The following is a 14,475-nucleotide window of genomic DNA, read 5'->3' on the forward strand; positions in this document are numbered from 1 at the left end:
CCCATAATAACCACAAGAAAACGTCCATGTTACCTGTAAACAGTCGAAGGGGAAGAGTAAACACATCAAGATGACGAGCTTTTGGTTCTCCTCCGTTTCAGCTCGCTGTTGTAAAGTTTACCCGCAATCTTCCTTTCGTGTCCGGCGGGGCAATGGCGGTTGGTGTTGAGCTCGGTCTCTTTCTTGGACCTTCCTTTGCCACCGATGTGACATGAGTATTCCACCAGGTTGTAATAGTCATACTGGTCGTAATAGGCCTCTTCAAATGACATTAATCCCTCCATGTCGGGTTCCATTCGGTTAAAAGGTTTAAAATCAAGCAGCACCCTTGCAGAAGGCTCGCTCTTACTCGAAGTAAACAAATGATGTCACGCTGGCAGTATATATATGCGCAGTCACGTGATTGTAATTTGACCAATGGAACGACAGGAGATACGTCACTGCTGTCATGTTTTTATAACTTTATTTACAATCGAAATAGGAATGGAAAATGGTGTTTAATAAAAAGGAAAGTTTTTTCCCCCAACAAATCTGTCACATGTTATTGTTTGTACATCATTTTCTGCATGAAAAACTATAATTGTTGTCTACAAAATGTGTTTTGAGTTAACATTTTGAGGGTCTGGAAGGGATTAATTCGATTTAATAATTTTTATATGGGACAATTAGTTTTTTTATTAGTTTTTTATATGGTTTGAGTAAGACCCTCTGGAACGGATTAATGACTTTAACCATGACGTTAACGAGATTTAGTGTAAGTTATTCAATAATGCTATTCGAATTGCGCTATAAAGGCAATAAAGCGGACGATGACGTATTTCCTGGTGTGCTACGAGTTTCCGCATAGCTGGGCTAGCATGTTGGAGTGTTTTTGTTCTGGGTTCGGGCGGCCCCGCCCCTCTGGTTGTGGCGCGTACTGACGCCCGTGACGCCTTTCCACGTCGCAGTCGAGTCCAACAGACGAGGGAGCTGCGTATGTCTGCGTGTCTCCAGCTAGGCTAGTAGGGAGTGATGGCGGCGCCCGTCCTGAGAGTGTCCACCCCGCGGTGGGAGAGAATAGCCCGGCTTGTAGTTTGCTTGCTGGGTGTACTATTGTCTCTTTATGCTTTTCACGTCGAGAGGGAAAAGGCCCGGGATCCGAGTTATCGGGCTATGTGCGACGTCAGCAGCTCCATCAGCTGTTCCAAAGTGTTCAGCTCAAGGTAATTTCAATTCAGCCGAGAGCGCCCACGGTGGCGCTCAATGAATCTGGCTGCTATTGTAGCAATCCGGGTTGGGCTCCGCGCTTTCTGTCTTGTCAAATCCCCTCCGCTCACACTTGCTGTGGTTAGCTAATGCATGCTCTTTGTTTGCTTTACAGCTTTCTTTTCCTGAACACATCTCAAATAAATCCACTTTGTGAGCTAATCGTCCCGTGAGCTACATCACGAGCTATGTAGCACCGTGAAGCTAGCACTGTTGTAAGCTAACAGCCCGGTGTGTTTAAAAAAATAATTGCTGTCAACATACGCTAAATTTCTTCAAATGTATATTTTTAATGTAAAAACGCATATTTTGTGCGCATGTGACCCGAGTAATTCGTTTCAAATTGAAGCTTTTGCACAAAAGTTTCCTTTAGCGTGTGTTGGTTAGTTTTAATACAATCATTTGGCCAAACTTTTTAAGCCGGGTGCTTCCGGTCATGTTAGCTGTCATTAGCAGTCGAGCTAGCTAATGTCACCACAGCAACGTGTCATAGCACAGGGCTTGTCCTGAGGTCATCGCAGAAGAATATTTCATTTCTTGTTTAGCATATACACATTCCTGCTGATTATGGTGTGTATATATATATATATATTTTTTTTTTGTTGTTGTTGAAACGACTCACATGACTAGCTAGCACAGGGGTGTAGCAGGAAATGAATGAATGAAGTATTTATTGCAATGCAGTATAGGTCAAAATATGCTATGTCGTTTCATATTTTGAACAGAAGGTGACATCATTTACAGTAACTCCTCGTTCATTACTACTACTACTACTACTCGGTTCCAGACATGATTGCGATCAGTGAATTTTAACAAACCTGTTTAAATATGGCTTTTAACATTATTAGAGCCCCCTAGGCATGAAATAACACCCCTATAGTTGCCTTTACAGACATATTTACCCAATATAGTAGATATCAGAGAGAGAAGTAAGCCAGTTTAGACATAAATGCAGTAAATACGTTCCGGATGTGAGTTATAACTGGCTACAACTGTAGCTTGTTGTTATTATTATGTTGTTGTTGTTGGGCTTGTTGTGACATAAATCCAGGTGAGGTGTGTGTGCCTCACTGAACATTGCTCGTGACACCTAGTGACCAGTGTAGAATACTACATTTTATCAATGTCTTGCGTCTTTTGAATGCTTTATATTTTTGTTTAGCCATTTTAAACTACAAAAAAATCTTAAATATGCATAATTGCTGTTACTAATTGGTCGTATTCATCAAAGAATATATTCATATATATTTTTGAAATCCATGATAGAGTGAAGCAACAAAATTGTCTCCTGAATGTATTAGTTTATTATTATTATGAACAGTCTCTGATATAATTTATCCTGAATTCATGTATCACTGTTTAATAAGGGACCATCTATCACATAGCCTCTAGTTATTGACCTATCGCTGTTCCTGTCAACTGCTAGTTAGTGTATTACTTGTATATTTCCGCCTTATACATTTTTTTTAGTCATGCTTAATGTATTCCTTGCTGTGATTTAATCAAGAGATGACTTATCTTATTTGCAATTACGCTGTCTTCTTGTCAGGGTTTGTGGTCTTGACTAAACAAACATTGCTGGAATGTAACCTGTCAAGACTTTGCAGCATAATTGTAGCTCAAGTGCTTGAATGCTGTTGTCTGACGACAGACAGTCCCCTGATTGTTGCCTGGCAAGGGAACTGTGTGCATTTGGAGTATAATCTCGACAGACACTTCATTAGGTACGACCGCACAATACAATATTGTTGCCTAATTGAAGTGCGTTGATAACAATGTTCAGTTTTGGTGCAGAAATGAAAACTTCTGATTGTCATAGTCTACGTAGTAGCATCTCAGGGGCCGTGTCAATCAAAGCTGAGCGAGATCATTGCAACTCATTAAATGCTCTGAATATCATGGCTTGGGAATGTACATCAAGGGTTAAACCACCACAAATACATTTGGCGCTGCTATACATGAATGATCATGAATGATCTTGATATCTTGACGTTCCAACACCATACAGTAGGGGGCATCATATCTGCAATACTCACATTGTGTGCCAGAGAAGAAGAAGACGTTACAGGAGGGATCAATGTTGCCACCTTAGCGATATATGTATATAGCGAGTGTTTTTCGAAAAAGTGACTAGTGATAAATGTGGGGACTTTTTCTGGTTTTATTGGACACTTTTGGAGACTCTAACATGAAAGCACGTATCGCTTATCTCAACAACCGTTTCTGCGTGAATGAAAAGCTGATTCCATAAAATACTGTTTTGATTTGAAAACGTTTGTTTGAACAACCCCTAACATTCGTGGATTTTACATTGTTCTCTTGAAAGAGCTGTTCAAAAGATTCAACTCGTTTGCGAATGTCACATCTCAAGAGTAAACCTGCAGTCGGGTATAAACTCCAGTCACAATTTTGATGACTTTGGATTGACTTCATTGTCATCAAAGACTTGTAACTGGACATGGAGAAGGCTACATGTTGAATACAGGAAGTAAATAAATGAAACAAGCTCTGCTTCTACTTTTTGGGAATGTGGAATTGTGGATTGCAGTATGTGATGTATTCCAATGTAACATGTATGCATGTTGAAAACAAAGCAAAACCATTATCAATGATTGGGGACTTGAATCGGACTTTAGTCTGATGACATGAAAACACTTGGGATTTTCAGTGAGTGGCTCATTGAATGCATCTATTGACGTCCTATCAGGTTTAAGAACAAACAAAGAGGGTGTGGATGACATTTCTGTGCACTGACTAAATCCTGAATAATACTGTAGTACTGTGTATCAGCACTTGACCAAGTCTTGTCACACTGGTTTTATCTTAAAACGTACAAATATTCAAAATGCATTTGTTGTATTTGTCATATTTAAGATTGTCACATTGTTTATCTGACGTTTTATTTGGTAAACGACTTGTTAGGACTCTAAAATTTCCAGCCTATGACTTCAGACTCGACTCGAAAACTAACAGCGTTACTCCCAACGCTTCTTGTTTCGAACAAATTTGACGGAAGCCACAGCTACAAGTAGATTTTAACACTAAATAATTAGATGTTGCACTGATCTGTTGTGTCGTGGGTATGTTGATCTTCCTTGGTTTTAGCTTGCCCAGCGGCCTTCAATTTTATGGCATGCGGCCCTAAGTCTGGAAACACCCGTGATGTCATCTTCAACACAGTCCGTTACAGATTTGGAACCTGGCTTATCACAATGTGGTGATGTGGCTCGGGGAGAACAACCTACGTGTTTGAAGAGCGATTGAATCGTAGATTTCATTCATTAGGGGTAACTTTGGGGCGGCGACTGTCACTGACCGTCGAAACAATGAATTGACTTTTGAATGGAAACTATTATCTGATTTAGCTATGGGGATTTCAATGAAGTGATGTGTTTTTAGCTTGTGCTAATAAGGACACATCTGTTTTCTAGACTGCTTGTCTTCTTTAAGGTTGGAGGCGAGCTGGAGCCTATCCCTCACTCATGTACACAAACAACCATTCACACCTACGGATCCTTTAGTTTAGAGCCTGGAGACCTGAGGAGAACCCATGCATGTATCTCCTGACTATGAGGCAGACCGACTTAACACTACAGGACTATATATAACAATATATTATCGTATTATAGCCGTTTTCTGTGCTTTATATTTTCTGAACTGTTTATAATCACAGAAAAAAGGAACAGATATAGGACATCGATGGATGTAAACAGTTTTTTGTGTTGTTTCGTTTACAGGTGGGGTCGAGGATTCGGACTCCTGGGCTCAATTTTTGGAAACGATAGTGCCCTGAACCAACCAAACAGTGTCTATGGAATTGGCTTTTATGCTTTTCAACTCCTACTAGGTAAGTCCACGTTCAACGTTGTGCTGAGGAGTGTCCCATATAGCCGCCATTGCACAAAGTGCTGGCCTTATGTGTGTGTGTGGGTGGGCGGCTATATTTGATCACTTGACTTTCGACGCTCAAATCAACTTTAGTGCATGTAATACGTTTAAATGTCAAGGTCATTAGCCCCAAACAGTAATAATAAATATCTTGTCATGTATGTTCGAAAGCTCCGCAGAGTTACAGTAAGTCACTAATCCATGCCGTAGTTTTATTGTGTCTCTGTGTGTAAACATCACAAAGAATCACAATTTTTTTCAGAATGGTGCACCCCCCCCCCCCCCCCTTTCTCTCCTTAGTATCCTGATACTGATGCTGAGTCAGCCACGCTGCTGTGGCGTGTTTATCTGGCCACCTGGCACCGAAACAGAACAAGAGGTTCTTTTAGCCACAGCAGATATCACTCACTGGACTCGGACAATAGACAGACCACAGCTCGCTGCCGCTTCATGCAATTTCAAGAAACTGTTGCTCTCAAATCAGTGCACCAATATCATCACATATTCAAATATTAGATTTGCATGCAGAACAGGATCTGTATTTCTATGTTTCGGCCTTTATTTTTATTTTGAAGTGGGTCAAGAGATGAGTATGTATGTAAGAAAATAGACAAAAAATTTTATACACACGTCATTTGTAGGAGTGAAAAGTGAAGAAAAATACATTGCACATTATATAAAAACTAACTTATTTAAAGTAGTCCAAATGGAGAAACAGATAATCTTCCATAACAATGTTAAAACAATAGTACAGTAAACCTCGGATATATCGGATTCAATTGTTCCCACTGGTTTTGTCCGATATAAGCGAAATCCGGAAAATGTCCGTTTTACGCATATATCGGATTTATATCCGGTATATGCGTAAATCGGATTTTATCCGTTCTAAAAAGGCACTTCCTTGACTATGTTTCCAATGTACCTGGACGCGCAGGCAACGCTGCAAACGCTGCAAATGACAACGTATAGCGGCCTGTCACGATTCGGGGAATCGGAGCGCCACGATGCGGCCATCCGATATATGTGAGGGAAATTTAATGGAAATGCATTGGAACGGGACTGGAGATTTTGTCCGAAATAGGCGAAATCCGTTATCTGATATATGCAATGAATTTTTATTGGAAATGCATTACAGAAAAGTCGGTTCTTTTTTATCTGTCCGTTGTGAGCGAATTTCCGATATATCCGAGTCCGATATATCCGAGGTTTACTGTGTAATACTAATAATACTAGCCAATGGCTCCCAGTCGGTCGCTTGATTTGTCCAACTCACGCCTGTTTCTTCCCACAGGAATGACTGTGAGTGCAATGGCCGCCCTCATTCTCATGACGACGTCCATCCTGTCGGTGGTGGGCTCGCTCTACCTGGGCTACATCCTCTACTTCGTCCTCAAGGACTTGTGCGTCATCTGCATCACCACATACGCGCTGAACTTCATTCTCTTTATCCTCAACTACAAACGACTGGTTTACTTGAACGAGGCCTGGAAGCAGCAGCTCCAGACCAAGCAGGACTAAAAAAGCTGCCCCCATTGTGACACAAACAAATAGAAATGTGACTGACTGAACATTTTGACTTGCCACCAGGAGACCTTGCTTTCAAACCATGTTTATTCTGCTGTGTGTTCCAAAAGAAAACAACAAAAAAAAAAGAAGAAACCTAACCTGAAGCTCACTGTCGATTGGAAACGCGGAAGGATTTGTTTTATTTTCAATTCCTCATCAATTGTCGAATATTGGAGTCACTGGAGGAAGTTGCCATGAGGCAGAGCAGCAATACGCTAAGGATGGAGGACCGCTAAGGATCTCAGCGGAGACCATGGCGCCACATCAAAGCAGTAAGATGGCGGATTCAAAAAGTTTGGAGGGAACAAAACAACACAGAATTGTTTTTTTTCCTTCATGTTTACACTTTGTAGTTTTTTTTGTATTTTCTTAGGAGGACCACTAAAAATGAAGGTGAGATGTTGCGTGTAGATTGGTCAGGTCATTTTGTTTTCCAATTCTGTAAATAGCTGCTGAGCAATATTTCAGGCTAGATCAATTGACATTTGAAAAAAAACAAAAAAAAAAACGGAACAAAAAGGCGATGAAGGTGACAATTGATGGATGTTTGTGTTTGCTGGTGAAGATTTATTCTTTCATCCAAAGCCACAGACACAAAAAACTAAACAAGCTTGCGGCAAACACCATCACTTCTGTTCAGTGTGCGTTTGCGTCATAACGACTTATGTGCCTAATGCATTGTTCATTGGATTATACTTTACCCGCTTATTTTTTAGATCACTTTTTGTATTGTAAAATACCAGTTGAGTGTTTTCTCCCACCCCACTCCACCCACCGGTCTCACACGGTAGCAAAGGCTGCTACACTGTGATGGTCTGCTTCTGTGTACTCTTACACTCCACCGACACCGAACTGTAACGGTGATGCCGCCGAGCGGAGTTACGGTTCATTTACCCGTCAAGCCATACGTTGTTCCCTTCGCTTTTGCTCATACTTTAGGGGCGAACATCCGACATGGAAGTTGATCCCAGTTAAAGGAATCTTTGGACAGATGAGGACGGAGTATTAGGGCCACACTGATTAGAACCACCCCCACCCCGATGATAATAATAACGTTGAAATATTACAACATAAATGTGAGAATAAAGTCAAGTTATCCAAGCCCGCATAAATGGGAGGGAATTTTACCCATCATTCCCAATCCTTATGTGGAACATGAACACATGTCTTTCCCTTTTAAGTTAATATGAGCTAGCTTACAATACTGTCATTGGGATACACCTATTTGGACTATGAAGCCCTCTAAGAAACCTCTACCGACGTTGCATGGTTTGATGGACATGTGATCATGCATGTATGTAACGGTTGCAGTATCTTGCTGTACTCTGATGATTTAAAACACTACCCAAATGTCTTTTCTAGGCGCATTGATACACATACTTCTGCTAGTCCTGTCAACAACAACAACAACAGCATAGATACAGCGACAACACTTAACGATGTCCGAGCTGCTCGGGGGACGGCTGTGTCTTTTTCGTGAGGATAAGCGGCATAGAAAATGGAATTATGGACGTTAACTGCTACAATAATAATATGGTTGTAGCTTGGTTAATATATAAGTCAGTATATGTATGTAACTGATGTCTGTTGTTAACTAGCTTATATTACCTAATTTACTTGTGCCAGAATGCACAGAAAAGGGAAATGAATATGTTCATGTTTCATATAAGGATTGTGATTGATGGCCAAAATTCCGCTTTAATACTATTATGATACCCACCCATGTGTCTTGTGTAGGTTCTCGGTATTCCCTCGGTACGGTATTCCCTTTAGGAGTGATGTCTCACTCCATTACAATGTGACAAGATTTCTCTTTCAGAAAACAAACTGTCACAGTTTGGGTGATGATGATAAATTAATTAATCGCACAATTAACAAAAATGTACTTGGATACTCTGGATGAGGGTTCACTCTGTGCATTGGTCTCCCAGACACACACCGTGTAGAAGAGCGTAACGTATATTAATGGGTGTTTTTCGGGCCGTGACTAACAATTATTTTTCTTGTCGATTAATCGTGTTAAACGGTGGTGCCGTAGACAAACCAGAATGAAGCAAACACAAAGAATCATACATCTTACATTCATAGATGATTAAGGAATTATTTTTCAATTTCCCAGGCTGAAATCAGGATATTTACTATTTTTAATTTGCAAAAAACTATTAATTGAAGACCAAAACAGTTTAATCGTCGATTAATTGTTGCAGCGGTAATTCCCCTAATGTTTCTTGCAATATTCAGTCTTTTCTTTTTTCTAGAAAAAGTATGATATGACTGATTTCTGATCATATTCCGACTTTATTCTCAAAACGTCACACATTATAATGCTGCTGTTTTCCTTTTAATGTGACTTAACTGCAATATTAACCCTATAAGGGTCCCTACAGGACTTATTGGTCTTTAATTCAAAAGTCGTTTAAGGCACATTTCTGCTATTATTGTTGTAATATTTTAATGAATGAATGAATTTTCCGTGATTTTCCTTCCCGGTATGCCCCTAATACTCCATGGCACATTTCCACGGACTTAGATCACTCATACTGTGAGTCACAGGACAATCTCAGTACACTACTGTGTTGATTTAATACATCTATACGGTCAGCGCCCCCGGCCCCCTACCACCTTCTCCCCCCAGCCCCAAACAGATCTATAAGGTCAGCGCCCCCAGCCCCCAATAGAATCTAAGCGTGCTCTCAGCAGTGTTTGGTAAAGGGATGGATATGTTTTGTCAATAGCAAGTGAGGAAAAGTCATTTGAGTGATGTGCTTCCTGTAATAACTGACTTTTTTTTGTACAAAAGCTTTTCCTACGTTGTTGTCTAAAAGTCTTGTTTGTTTGATTCCGTTAATCACTCATCATCACCATCATCATCATCATCATCCATACATCAACCGCTTCCCGTCTCCTCCCAGCCGAATGTGATCACGTATGAAACAAAAAAAGTTCTACCTCAAAGGTAGATGGTCATGTGACGGACCGGATCCGATACCTCCTCCCAAAAAAATTAACACTGTGGAATGTTTTGGAGATGATTTGGTGGTTGAGTTGATGTTGATGTCACTATTACCCCCCCCCCACACCGACGCGCAGTACAGCGGAACCCGCTTATGTCGTCCGTTCTCGTTTTTACTAAAAAGCGTTTTGTTGACATTAAATTAGACCCATCCATCCATTTTTCAGCTATGCCGGAGCCTATCCCAGCCGTCGGGGCACACACGCTAACCACCCGGCCACCGTGCTATGAAAAGTGAATGCGTTTATGTCAACATGTGTGTCAGTATTTCTAACTTCAGTATCTCCGAGCTGCGTGAAATGACAATAGCATGTGTGCGCACAGTCGGTGACTTCCTGTTCAGTGCAAAATAAGTTTCAAAATATATATTTTTTAAGTTAGTCACCAGAATTAGATTAGCACATTTGGTAGAATGTTGTTGTCATGGGTAATCAAGGCAAACATCAAAATGTCTGCAGCAGCACTCTTTAAAAAGGGTGACCAGTTTTTCCAGTCAGTGGCTTCCTGTTCAGTGCAAAATAAGCTTCAAAATATTTTTTTTTAAAGTTAGTCACCAGAATTAGATTAGCACATTTGGTAGAATGTTGTTGTCATGGGTAGTCAAGGCAAATAACAAAATGTCTGCAGCAGCACTCTTTAAAAAGGGTGTGACCAGATGCCCTGTTTTTCCAGGACATGTCTCCTGCTTTAGAAAGTGATGAAAATATCCTGTTTTTAAAAATTCTCTTTACAAACAAAAATACTGGTTGCTAGGCCGGGTGGTCTGGATTTTTCAGTCCTCAAATAAAAGTTAGCTAAACGTGGGGGGCGTGGACATAAACGGGTTCCACTGCGTTATTATTTATCTATTGCGGGTGTCCTACTAGCACATCGGGTGTTGTATCGCGTCAACTTGCTACATTTCAAGCAAACTGTGAGTACTGATTATATAAATGGTTACTGTAGGGAGAATGAACAATTGAGGATGCTAAGCTATTTGGCTTTAAAGGGATCGATGTGCAACAAGTGTAAAGTTAAAGAGGTTAAAAGGTTAAAGCTTTTGAGTAAACGTTGAGTCGGGCCCCGAGTAAGACGTTGGTTGCACGGCCACCGATGCCAACTTAAGTGCCTTCTGTTTAATCGCTAGGCCTCGAGCCAAAGACAGGCAGCAGTGATAGCCTTTTAAAAATGTAACAGGCACTGGCAAATTGGAAAAATCACCCCCCCCCCCCCACCACCACCACCCCCCCCCCCCCAAACAAAAGCCCTGACCATTCTTTCTTTACACCCTCCCACATGTTACTTTGTCATGTTTTCATCCAAAGGATTGTACTTGTTCATCATGGATTCTGCCCTTTAGCTGCATGGACTGTTAACATTCTGGGTTATTTTTCGTAAAAAAAAAACAAAACAAAAAAAACAGGAAGGGGTGGGATGCCGGGAATTCACGTGTCAGCACATTTTCATTTCAATTTGTTTGTGGATGAAAATCTGGGTTTGCTTCTGTATTGCCAAAAGTGTTTTAAAACGCTGTATTTTCTTACTTGGAAAAAGTGTTACAAGGATTGCAGCTGGGAGCATCTGGGGGGGCGGGGGGGGGGGGGCTGCAATGGAGGCTCAATGAAGGGAAAAACTGTGGAAGAGACGTGAGAACTTTTGAAATTGTGGCACTGTCGTGTGGAAACGATCAACCATTAAAACATTCCCTCTCAGATGACCTCTCGATGGAAGTTATTTCAACCAATGACTTTTTACAAGTCAAGGTCAAGGTCAAATCTATTTCTAGAGCCAACAATTAAGTGCCTAAAGAGCTGTACAGCAGCCAATAAAACACAAAACATGCATGCATAATAATAATAAGTCTTACAGCTAAAAGTCAAAGTAAAATAATGACACTAATAAACAGTCAAATAATAATAAAATATAAATAAATAATAAATAAAAATAAGAATAAAAATGCCCAGGTTGACCCGTGTTGAACGCCCGACCATAAAAGTCAGATTTCAATAACTTTCTAAGTAAATAAAGTAAAGTATCCATTTTAATTTACGACTTCTTATGTAAGACTTTATTCTCATAAGTGGACAACTTCCTTTTTCTTGTAAATGTCAAAGACTTTCTTTTCGTTAATTCACAACATCTCGTAACTTGACAACTTTAACATTAACGTACGACTTTCTCGTATATTTTTTTGTAAATTTTGTAAATTTCTTGTAAATGTAAGACTTTCTTCTCATAAATGTAAGACTATAGTCTTGTTCATTTACAACTTTTTCTCGTAAATGTAAGACTTTCTTCTTGCTAATATGTAAATGTAATATGTAAATTTCTTCTTGTAAATGTAAGACTTTCTTCTTGCTAATAAGCAACTTTTTATTGTAAATGTAAGACTTTCTTCTTGTAAATGTAAGACTATCTTGAGGTAGATGTAAGACTATAGTCTTGTTAATTTACAACTTTTTCTCGTAAATGTAAGACTTTCTTCTTGCTAATTAGCAACTTTTTCTCGTAAATGTAAGACTTTCTTCTTGCTAATAAGCGACTTTTTCTTGTAAATGTAAGACTATCTTCTTGTAGATGTAAGACTATAGTCTTGTTAATTTACAACTTTTTCTCGTATATGTAAGACTTTCTTCTTGCTAATTAGCAACTTTTTCTCGTAAATGTAAGACTTTCATCTCGTAAATGTAAGACTTTCTTCTTGTAAATGTAAGACTATAGTCTTGTTAGTTTACAACTTTTTCTTGTAAATGTAAGACTTTCTTCTTGTAAATGTAAGACTATCTTCTTGTAAATGTAAGACTTTCTTCTTGTAAATGTAAGACTATCTTCTTGTAAATGTAAGACTATCTTCTTGTAAATGTAAGACTTTCTTCTTGTAAATGTAAGACTATCTTCTTGTAAATGTAAGACTTTCTTCTTGTAAATGTAAGACTTTCTTCTTGCTAATTAGCAACTTTTTCTTGTAAATGTAAGACTTTCTTCTTGCTAATTAGAGACTTTTTCTTGTAAATGTAAGACTTTCTTCTCGTAAATGTAAGACTTTCTTGTAAATGTAAGACTTTGTTCTTGTAAATGTAAGACTTTTTACAAGAACAAAGACAGCTGGGATAGGCTCCAGCACCCCCGCAACCCTTGTGAGGATAAGCGGTAGAAAATGAATGTAAGACTTTCTTCTCATAAATGTAAGACTATAGTCTTGGTCATTTACTACTTTCTTTTTTTAAATGTAAGACTTTATTCTTGTTCATTTAAGATGATTTTCTTTCTTCTCATGAATGTAAGACTATAGTGTAACCCAAGTGAAATTTGTAATCTAATATTTTTATATATACTTGTGTATATATATATATATATATATGTATGTATATATATGTATATACAAAACAAAGGAGATCATCGTCGACTTCAGGAGATCCAGACCCAGCCACACTCCACTCAGCATCAACGACACAGCCGTAGAAGTTGTGAACACAACCAAGTACTTGGGGGTGCATATCACGGACAACCTCGGCTGGTCACTCCACACCTCCGCTCTGGCAAAGAAGGCACAGCAGCGACTGCACTTCCTGCGGCGGATGAAAAGAGCCTCCCTCTCCCCTCCTATCCTTACCACCTTCTACAGAGGGACCATCGAGAGCCTGCTGACCAACTGCATCTCCGTCTGGTCTGGGAGCTGCAAGGCCTCGGACTGGACGTTACTGCAGAGAGTGGTGAGGACAGCGGAGAAGATCATCGGGACCCAACTCCCCCCCATTAAGGACATAGCAAACAGCCGGTGTGTATCTAGAGCCCATCGGATCTGCTCTGACCCCACACACCCCCAGCATGGACTGTTCTCTCGCCTGGCATCGGGGAGAAGGCTCTGCAGCATCCGCTGCAGGACGACCAGGTTCAGAGACAGCTACTTCCCCCTGGCCATCAGACTGCTCAATGCCAAATAAGCCCCTCTACCTTTACTTACATTATTATTATTTATTTAATTATTTAAATTATTTGGGCAATTTACTGTTCACGCTGCACTTTACATTACGTTGTTCATATTTGGTGTCTATTCTATTCTCCACATTATTATTATTATTTATTATTACTTATCTTCTTTTGTGTCTGTTATTATATGGGAGCCAGGCAACGACATTTCGTTGGCAATTTCACTACTGTGTTTTTGTGCAATGACAATAAAGGGAGTCTATCTATCTATCTATCTATCTATCTATCTATCTATCTATCTATCTATCTATCTATCTATCTATCTATCTATCTATCTATCTATCTATCTATCTATCTATACTATTAATACCCTTTCATATAATTATAAGTGCATATATATATATATATATATGTGTGTGTGTATATGAAGTATAAATGAAATGTTTGAATATACCAGCACTCAGCAACAGGTGATTTGAATCATGTGGTTTGACTCATGTGATTCTGTGCACCCAATCAGGATGTCACCCCTTGATCACATGACACAATAACCAATGAATAGCCAACAGGAAGCCACTCACCAAACACACGTGGGGAAACACTTGCTGCACAGGTTGGCTTGCTAAATGATTCCAAAAGCAATCATATCTTTTAACACTAATGCATGGAAATATCTTCTAGGTAGTGGGCACCCACTACCACTGCATGGAAATATGTTCCAGGCACCCATTACCACTGCCACCACTGGGAGCACCGCCTGAACTGGTAAGTGTAACAGCAAGTGAGAATGATGGGATGAATAATATAGTATGATGTCATAGGTTTAAATATATTATTGTTATTTTCTAGATACC

The 14,475-nt window shown here is 39.6% G+C and overlaps 1 protein-coding gene across 1 annotated transcript; it reads left to right on the forward strand.

Moving 5' to 3' along the window:
- The first annotated feature begins 827 nt into the window (after positions 1-827).
- On the forward strand, positions 828-11,113 carry vkorc1l1 (vitamin K epoxide reductase complex, subunit 1-like 1). The gene is made up of 3 exons (XM_058087910.1): positions 828-1,202; positions 4,983-5,092; positions 6,425-11,113. Exons 1-3 carry the CDS (start codon positions 1,012-1,014, stop codon positions 6,649-6,651), a joined length of 528 nt encoding a protein of 175 aa, XP_057943893.1. The 5' UTR covers positions 828-1,011; the 3' UTR covers positions 6,652-11,113.
- Positions 11,114-14,475: the final 3,362 nt, after the last annotated feature.

The sequence above is a fragment of the Doryrhamphus excisus genome, chromosome 11, assembly GCF_030265055.1.
Source record: "Doryrhamphus excisus isolate RoL2022-K1 chromosome 11, RoL_Dexc_1.0, whole genome shotgun sequence".
Taxonomy (NCBI): Eukaryota; Metazoa; Chordata; class Actinopteri; order Syngnathiformes; family Syngnathidae; genus Doryrhamphus; species Doryrhamphus excisus.

Coding starts and splice junctions, on each gene's coding strand:
- vkorc1l1 (XM_058087910.1), top strand. CDS start 1,012: ATGGCGGCGCCCGTCCTGAGAGTGTCCACCCCGCGGTGGGAGAGAATA. Junction 1,203..4,982: donor TCCAAAGTGTTCAGCTCAAG/GTAATTTCAATT, acceptor TTTCGTTTACAG/GTGGGGTCGAGGATTCGGAC. Junction 5,093..6,424: donor TGCTTTTCAACTCCTACTAG/GTAAGTCCACGT, acceptor TTCTTCCCACAG/GAATGACTGTGAGTGCAATG.